Genomic DNA, 9,906 nt, shown 5'->3' with positions numbered 1-9,906 from the left:
CCTGTATCAAATAACACCACTGCACCTCTGTACCTTCTTATTGGGAACGCTTATTTATTCATTTCTGTATTAATGAAGGTCTAATCCAGAGGGGCTCTGAACCTTTAATAATGGCAATTTAATGAGACACATGAATTTAAACAGTTCAAGTTTAATCTTTTATTTTACAAAAAAACAAAATTAGGCACGTTCAGATGTACAGTTACAAATGTAACTTTTTTTAATGACCGTATGAAAATATTACATAAATAAATTGTTGCTGTCACACACAAAAAACCTTGTATATCAACCTTTTTTTCTCATTTTTAAGCTTCTTCAATTTTCCTTTGCCAATTTTCCTTAGCCCCCCCATCATATGTAATGCTCTCCACACAAGGAAGGTACTGCCGGGCACCCAGCTTTCATGCATCGGCTCCCAGACGCCAGTGCCAGGCAGCACCACACTAAAGTAGGCATCTACCCACCCCTGGCAATGAGGCACATGAGGCAAGTTGTGCTCTCTTAAGCTCCGGCAGCTGATGGTTAGCAGCATGACCCGGGATTCGAACCAGCATTCGTAGTGGTAGCTGTGGAGATCATTTTCGAGCATTCCTATTGGTCCATTCATCATTCAGAAACACTGTGGGGAACATCACCAGATTCACATCAACCTCAAAAACAGAGATACAAGGATTTTGCAAGGACAGCAACTATATATATAGGCTGGCCACTTTATTAGAAACACCCTTTGACTCATTTGGGCCAACATCAGTCCGGGGGTCAGAAACCAGCCCATGATGAATGACTGGGGTACAGGACGGCCTTATTATTGATACATAAGAACCGAGGCGCATAAGGCAGATGTTTCCAATAAAGTGGCCAGGGAGCCGAAGTCTAAAGTAGATGTTTCTAATAAAGTAGATGGTAAGGATGTAGTACAATAATGACGCGGAACTGCTACGGATCTGAGACATCTGTTTGGATTGTATCCGGTTCTTTATGATTTACCGTGTTTGGCTCTTCCAAGAGCAGCGCAGAGATAAGAGCGTCGCACGGCATCGAGGCGCTACGCAGCTCTTAGAAAATCCCGATTTAGAGTCATCTGTACAGATTTCTGCAGTAATGAAACAACACATCAACACACACGGAAGTATCTGCTGCTAGCCCTTCTACAGGAACTGTATTACTGGGAGAGGACAAGTGACCCAGCCTCCGACACTCCATAAATAATTTAACTAATATTTCCTGATCACCGTCGCGGAAATCGGCAGCCGGGAAAAACAAACAAACAAACAAACAAACAAACAAAAAATAATAATAATAACTGACAGAGGAGATGATGATCCCAACGATGCACAACTGGAAAGTTTAGGAAAGTGTTCTGGAAACGGTCTCAGTCGATTGTGTGAGCGCCAACCTGGCCGACCTAGCACACTGCCATTGCAGCCTGATTGATTAAAGGAATACTTCAGCATTTTTTTAACCCCACCTCTATCTACTGCACCTGTCGCACATAATCAATTACCACAAACAATTATTTTAAGGAGAATCTGTTTGATTAGAAAAGAGCAGAAAACCTGCAGATCCCACATTAGCTCACAACAGCCGTCAATGGGCAGCTGCTGAATTTCGCGACTACATGTTTGAAATACATGAGCATATATCATGAATTCAAAAATACTGTTGATCTGAAAGCGGTCTAAGGATGACACACATGAGGCTCTGTCTGACTAAAGCTGCTTTTCAAGTTTTGAACCCAACTTGAAGCTAATTTTCAAAGGTTTTTAGTATAAATGCGCTGCAAAAGTCCTCAATTTGCTGAACTAGTCCTAGCACAAAGAACATATCGTACAGATTTCCACCTGTCCTTAAACATCTATATTTATTTATACTACAGATACATGTTTTACAGAGCTAACGGACAGTTTCGAGAGCAACCACTGGCTTGTATTGTAGGTACATGGAAATTATCTTCATCATCATCATCATGAGAGACGCAGTAGATATAGGTTACAATTGAAAATGCTGGGAGAATTCCTTAAAAAAATATTTTAACTAATAAAACACCATGGAAATGTGTTTAGGTTGCTATTAATGCTCGTGGTCCAGTTATATTGCACTTACTAACTTAAGGCAAGACTGAATAAACCACTTTAGAGTACAAACGAATGAACAGATCAGCTTAAGGCCAGAAAGAAGCCAAAAATCATTGCTCTTTTGGATCAACAGGGGTGGCGGTCCTTAAGACCAGGCCCACGCTTCACAGCATACGAACATACACCAACGTGGCAGCGTTTGACAAGGCGAAAAATCAACGTAGGACACATTTAAGTAGACGCAGCAGGCACACTGAAGAGAACCTAGAGAGAGAACCTGTACATTTTAAATGGTGAGAAAAAGAGATGGTGGCTTTTGCCTTGAAGCCTTGAAGGGAAGTGAGAGTGCCTGCTCTGCCGTCCGCACCTCATGGCCGAAAAGACCGGATTAAAGAATCTTCTTCTTCAGTATGAGCGGCCCCACGTTGTCCCCGGTCAGCTCGTTGTGCTTTATGTGTGATTTATCACAAACAGGAAACTACAACAGGAAAGACAAACGCAGGATTAGGGGCTGATAATGAAGCTGCAACATGAGACTTCATTTTGGCCAAACTCCAAACCAACACCACCTCACCAACCACCCCCTTTCACAACGGTCTTTGACTCAGCCGTTTTTATGCTGTACTGAAAAGAGGAAGCCAAAACCTCATGGGCCATGTGGAGATATGCAAAACATGCCAGAGTATCAATAGGCTACTTCCAGTCAAATCTAACTTCCTCCATTAGGAGGACGTAAATTAAGGCTTTTTGTGACACGTATTAATGTGAACGTGTCCTCGAGTTATCTTCTGCTGCCGTTAACTGAGTCACTGACATTTGCTAAGCTCTAGTCATTGTTTCGCTTTTAGTGCTAGGTGCTCTGGGTCTTGTTCAACACGTAATACTAGTAGAAACATGTTTGTCTGTACTTGGTTAAACAAGGCCAAAGTTTGATGCACAAACCAGGGCCGAAATTCGCCGTTCTGGCCACAGTACAGGATGGACTCTGCAAAAACGTGAGATGCCCTTTCTTGGATTACCTTCAGCCATAGATTCTGCCATTGGCTTTTGGGGTTTCTCATTAAAACGTAGGGAAATCTGTCTGTCTGTGATTCAGTCTTTTATGGGAGCACGGGCAGAATTCCTAGAATGCTCCTGGTGCAGGTTTTGCAGCTCTTCAACTTCCCTCAGGATTCTCCAGTTTCCTTTGAACTTGTCTGCCTGTTTCTGATTCAGTTTTCCAATTAAGCACAGGCACAAATCCTAGAAACCTCTTTATTGGTGCAAGTTCTGCAACGTCCCTCAGGATTCTCTAGTTTCCATGGACTCTGTCTGGCTTTCTGTCTGTCTGGAAGAAATTCTAGAAACTCTTGGCGTAATTTTCTGCAACTTCTCTTAGGACTCCTCAATTTCTTTGGGATCTATCTTTCTTTCTAGGTTTTCTAGGAAAGCTCTGGCAAAACTCCTAGAAATATCTTAGTTTTTGGAAGTTTTGAAGTTCTGCAACTTCCCTCAGGATTCTCTAGTTTCCTTCAAACCTGTCTGTCTGTCTGTTTCTGATTCAGTTTTCCAATTAAGCACAGGCACATATCCTAGAAACCTCTATTGGTGCAAGTTCTGCAACGTCCCTCTCTAGTTCTAGTTTCCTTGGACTCTGTCTGGCTTTCTGTCTGTCTGGAAGAAATTCTAGAAACTATTGGCGTAATTTTCTGCAACTTCTTTCAGGATTCCACAAAGTCCTTTGAGTCTGTCTATCTAAGATTGTTTTCTATGGGAGAGCAAACAAAAGCCTTAAAAACTATTGGTATAGGTTCGGCAACTTCCCTTAGGACTTCCCTTAGGGTTTTCTATGAAAGCTCTGGCAAAAAAACTCTTGGTTTTAGTTCTAAAGTTCTTCAACTTCCCTCAGGATTCTCCAGTTTCCTTCGAACCTGTCTGTCCGTTTCTGATTCAGTTTTCCAATTAAGCATAGGCACAAATCCTAGAAACCTCTTTATTGGTGCAAGTTTTGCAACGTCCCTCAGGATTCTCCAGGTTCCTTGGACTCTGTCTGGCTTATTCTCTCTCTGGAAGAAATTCCAGAAACTCTTGCCGTAAATTTCTGCAACTTCCTTCAGGAGAAATCCTTTGGGCCTGTCTATCTAAGATTGTTTTCTATGGGAGCACATGCAAAAGCCTTAAAAACTCTTGGTATAGGTTCGGCAACTTCCCTTAGGATTCCTCAATTTCTTTTGGATCTATCTTTCTGTCTAGGTTTTCTTTGAAAGCTCTGGCAAAAATCCTAGAAAACTCTTGGTTTAAGTTCTAAAGTTCTGCAACTTTCCTCAGGATTCTCCAATTTCCTTGGGATCCGTCGGCCTGTCTGTTTTCAGGTTTCTCCACATGCAAACCCTAGAAGTTTCTCTAACCCATACTCCACCCCCCTGTCCCCCAGTCCTCACCGTTTTGGAACGCCAACACCTGCAGTAGCAAACGTTGGTGCTTCGTAAGTCTTCTATGTCGATCTCATTGACCACTTTGGGGTTTTCTTTTTGGATCTTCAGGTTGATGAGGCAGTCCCTCTGCTTCTTCTTCTTGGGCAGGAAGGGCCGGATGGTCAGGTAGCCCAGCAGAGCCAGGATTCCCAGCAAAGGCAGGAGGCGCAGCCACTCTGAAACTGAACACACAAACAACGTGAAAACCTGATTAAAGGGACCTTTTCTGAACCACTTTGTGGAAGCTATTCCACCATTCCAGCTATTTGGTCCAGTTAGCCCAGTAAGTAACTTTCCTCTGACCTTACGTCACACTTCTCGGACTCCGTTTGTCCCATTTACTGGGCACTACTTGCAGGATTCCTCCAGAAATAACGCATTAGTCGGTCCATTGATCGCCAAGGAATTGCAATTTCCATTCTTAACATGCAGCTTCACACAGTGGACCGAAAACAACCTGCGGCGATGACACCGCCGCCTACATAGCAACACATGCTGTGATCATATACCTCATGGCTGTTTGACAGGAAGGCTGCCTACAGCATTCCACAAAGGGAACCTGACCAAATCCAGAAGCATTCCCTGATTAAGGAACAGCTCTGGGAAATTTTGCTCTTCATCCCAAATGTAGCTGATCAGCCAAACCTCTCAGCTCAGACCCATCGAGGCTCTGAAGGCGTCCTGTGGTATCTGGCACCAAGACGTTAGCAGCAGATCCATGAAAGTTGTGAAGTGGGGCCTCCAGGAGCATCAATGAGCCTGGGAAGCCCCTGAAACCTGACCTGGTCACTGGTCCACTGGTTGTCCTTTCTTGGACCACCATTTTTGCATACCGAGAACACCCCACACGGCCTGCCTGATGTTATGGAGATGCTCCGACCTTCTAGTCGTCTAGCCATCACAGTTTGGTTCTTGACGAAGTGGCTTAAAATCTTATGCTTGGCCACTTTATCTGCTTCCAACACATGCCTATGTAGATGCCACCCCTTGACAGGTGCCACTGGAGCCAGATAATCAATGGTATTCACTGCTCCGGTCAGTGATTTTGAGGTTATGGAAGATTGGTGCATTTTAAAGAGCCATAAATCAGAGGTTTTCCTTGTATAGGAAGAACCATTTAACCAGATAAGGAACCATTTACGCATTCAGTAAAGAACACTACACTAAAGAACCTTTGAAGAACCCCCTTTATATAGAGTTCACAAGAACTCTCAAAAAAGTTAGGAGAGTGGGGCAGAACAGAGTGGCCTAAGGTTGATTCTCACGGTAAGCTAATCTAGTGCAGACTAATCTGAGCAAAGGAAAAAAGGCAATATGCTTAATTAAACAATCCTAAGCCAATTACATGCTCACTTCAAAGAGTTATGACTGCAGAGCACGATCCCAGACGAATCTTATGAACCTAATGGAGTGAGAATCATCTTCAAACCACATTAAATCCATACTGAAGATTCCCTTCACCCGTGATTGATGGCTTGACACAGCTGTGGGTTGAAGCAGAGGTAAAGGAGGCCTGAACTGGAGGCTTTACCAACGCTCGTCTAGCACTCTTCTCAGCCTCCCTGACAAAACACAGGCTGCACGGATCACCCGAGGGAGGGGTGCAGCCCGCATTCTATAACCTCTCCACGCAGTACAGTAGCGTTACTGCAGACATAGGCGTGCCCACCTCACCGCTGTGACAGTCACGAGACGTGACCCGCTAAGCCTTAAAGGGGAGGTTTGACAGTTGGACGCAGTTTCAGAGACGTAAACAAAGCCAGTCAGACTAGGTTTGATAGGACACACCATTCTGGAGACACGTCGGAGTCGGAGTTGTGTATAATGGCAGTGATGGGAACCCGGCGTCCCGAATGTTTGAAGTCTTTAAAGGTTCCTTTGTAGAATGTAGGTTTCTCCAAATCGATGTGAAAACATCACCTTAATGTCTTAGAAAACATTTCATGACAGTTTTACTATAAACATTTCTTAAATATGCCTTAAATTTGTATGTATGTTTAACTTAGACGAATAACCTCTGCTAACTTCTATTGAATACGACCAGGATCTCAAATAATTTGTACTTAAATAAAGAAATATGCTTTTTAAAAATGGATTTAACATAATTTTAGCATTATTATTGTAATGTCATCTTGGAAGATGATTAAAAAAAAGTTTTATATATATTTTTTATTATTGTTTACGTTGAGAAATTCTGGTTCCTATGACACTCATTAATAACGTTAGCTAACGAGCTGGAAAGTATCTAGAATAAATCCTCATTTCTTCCAAAGTTTAATTTGGCTTTGCTTGCTTCACAACCAACAAACTGTGCTGGACTTTTGAAAAGTCAGCAGAATTTACCTTTAATTTTACCTTTAATTTGAGTGAATAACAGATGCTTATTTAGAAACGTCTTGGGCTGATATAAGAAACCTAAGCTGTGTTTGGGATGATTTCTGTGTAATGCTAATGCAGAAGATATTAAAAGGTTATTACCAGTGTAAAACTGTGTATCCTGATATTTAAAGCCATGTTTAGGATACATGTAAACACATTAAATACACAATTACACACACTACTACTCAGATCCTCTCCTATACTGAATACAGTGATTATACTTATCTAATTAACCCAGTCTAATTACACTGTTAGTAATGAAAGCTGCAGCTGATCAGAGGTTATTAAGCACTATTAATATCCTTGCTGTGTTTAGAAAAGCAGATAGTGTATATACAGTGTATGGGCTGGATCCTGTACTGAGGTGTTAGTTAGGCGCCTGGTGTAGTTCTGTAACTCTGCAGACACGCAGCACAAACCTGCACAGATACTTTACCTCTGTTAGTCACTGCAGTCTTTCTACTCTCATTACTTTTGTGCTGCTGCAATGTAAGACCTTCCCTCCGCGACCTGTCTGTCTATCCGTCTATATATAAATCGATCTGTTCGTCTGTCTGTCTACATATCTATCTATCTATCTATCCGCCTTTCTGTCTGTCTACATATCTATCTATCTGTCTATCTATCTGTCCGCCTGTCTGTCTGTATGTCTATATATAAATCTATCTGCCTGTCTGTCAATCTATCCACCCGTCTGTCTGTATGTCTATCTATCCACCCGTCTGTCTGTATGTCTATCTATCCGCCTGTCTGTCTGTATGTCTATCTATCCGCCTGTCTGTCTGTCTACATATCTATCTATCCGCCTGTCTGTCTGTCTACATATCTATCTATCCGCCTGTCTGTCTGTCTACATATCTATCTATCCGCCTGTCTGTCTACATATCTATCTATCCGCCTGTCTGTCTGTCTACATATCTATCTATCCGCCTGTCTGTCTGTCTACATATCTATCTATCCGCCTGTCTGTCTGTCTACATATCTATCTATCCGCCTGTCTGTCTGTCTACATATCTATCTATCCGCCTGTCTGTCTGTCTACATATCTATCTATCTGCCTGTCTGTCTATCTATCTATCTGCCTGTCTGTCTATCCGCCTGTCTGTCTGTCTGTCTATCCGCCTGTCTGTCTGTCTATCCGCCTGTCTGTCTGTCTGTCTGTCTATCCGCCTGTCTGTCTGTCTATCCGCCTGTCTGTCTGTCTGTCTGTCTATCCGCCTGTCTGTCTGTCTGTCTATCTACCCGTCTGCCTGACCATTTTTTAATCAATCAATCTATTTATCTCTCCGTCTGTCTATCTATCTACATATCTGTCTGTCTGTGTGTGTCTCTCTAGCTATCTATCCATTTTTTTATCTCTCCGCCTGTCTGTCTACCTATCTGTCTGTCTACCCATTTATCTACCATCTCTCCATCTGCCTGTCTGACTGACTATCTGTGTGTGTGTGTGTGTGTGTGTGTGTGTGTGTGTGTGTGTATAGAACTGACTGCCCATTGACTTCCTCTGTAAGTCAGTTAATGAGAGTCAATGGCTTTAGTGACTGCAGGCAGATGTATGAGGAGCTCTGTGAGCTGATCCTCTGCACCTGCAGCAGATGTGGACTGACTGTTACTTTCATTCCCACTGACTGGATGAAAACTGCATATAACTGCATATAACTGCATGCATAACCTACTGCACACCCCACCCTGCTCCACAGAGCCCCCCGCCATCAGGACTGCTGGAGAGGAGGAGAGGGAGCCTCACTTTTAAAACTGCAGCTCTGGCTAAAACTTCCCCCGAGTCTCCAACACAGCAGCGCGCGCCTCCACACACCTCCACACACCCGCGCGCGACCTTACCTGTCAGTCTGGCAAATCCTCCGATTGTCTCAGGCAGCGGCAGCTTCTTGAGGTAGGCTGGCAGCTGCACTTTGATAATTCTCGAAATAGTTTCCAGCACCATCTTGAATGACTGTGGGCGCTTTTTCATTCGCACCGAGCAAGATGTTTCCCTGCGTCTGCCGACGTCACGGCGCGGCTCGAGGAGCGGAGTTTTCCTACGTTGCTTCCATTGGCTGCTGATTAAGGCGCCGCCGTAGAAAGCGATGGTGAATCGGCGTAAGTGGATGAGGCGGGGCAAAAACACCGTCAACCAATCAGCATCAGCAGAGTTGGTGTTCTCCGATTGGACAAGAAGAGGAGGCCCCGCCTACTGCCAATAATTAGGGTGTATTTTCAAAACAAAGGTCTTTTATTTTTTTGTATTTATATATTTATAAATTATTGTATAATGTATGTATTTTATTTTTAAATAAAATATAAAATATTTTTAATTCAGGTAATTAGTTGAGAATAGAAGTGCTGAAGCGTAATAATAATAGTTTAAAAATAGTAATAAAAATACTACTACTACTACTACTACTAATAATAATAATAATAATAAACAAATAAATGAATCAATTAAACATTTAGGCTAATTTAAGCCAGTTCTGCCTTAACGTGCCTTAATTTTAAAATGTCTAAATGTATACACCTTAGTAATATCTGGCCTGCATATAAGCTATGGATTTAACAGTAGGAAATAATATGACAACAAGCATTCTTATGAAAAGCATCTATATAATTTAATCTGCTTTATTTATAACAGCTTATATTTATAACATGCATTGGGAAAATTATATTCTCATATCATTTGTTTGTAATTGTGCTGTTATATATTTTTTTAATTTATAATAGAATGTTTTACAATTATTAATACTATTTTTCATTCATTTCGAATATAAAAATATATATAAATAACTATTATTCTTAACATATTGTTGTTATTTTAATCAAACTAGCACGCCGCTATTAATTACACAGTTTTTCATATTAAAATGTTGTTTATGATATGTGCAAATATCTATAATTTGCACATAATAATCAATAATTATTTATATAAATGTATATAAACGTATAAATTAGTTTTTAATATTATTTAGATTGAAGTTTAACGATAACCTGAACCCTTGCGCGCG

At 41.7% G+C, this 9,906-nt stretch overlaps 1 protein-coding gene across 1 annotated transcript; it reads right to left on the bottom strand.

Moving 5' to 3' along the window:
* Positions 1–144: 144 nt before the first annotated feature.
* Positions 145–8,905, bottom strand: cisd2 (CDGSH iron sulfur domain 2). Its single transcript, XM_072669874.1, has 3 exons — positions 8,750–8,905; positions 4,496–4,710; positions 145–2,553 (listed from the first exon to the last, which is right to left on the bottom strand). Exons 1-3 carry the CDS (start codon positions 8,877–8,879, stop codon positions 2,464–2,466), a joined length of 435 nt encoding a protein of 144 aa, XP_072525975.1. The 5' UTR covers positions 8,880–8,905; the 3' UTR covers positions 145–2,463.
* Between the last annotated feature and the right edge of the window lie 1,001 nt (positions 8,906–9,906).

The sequence above is a fragment of the Salminus brasiliensis genome, chromosome 24, assembly GCF_030463535.1.
Source record: "Salminus brasiliensis chromosome 24, fSalBra1.hap2, whole genome shotgun sequence".
Lineage (NCBI taxonomy): Eukaryota > Metazoa > Chordata > Actinopteri > Characiformes > Bryconidae > Salminus > Salminus brasiliensis.
This window is presented reverse-complemented; position numbering and strand designations above follow the sequence as displayed.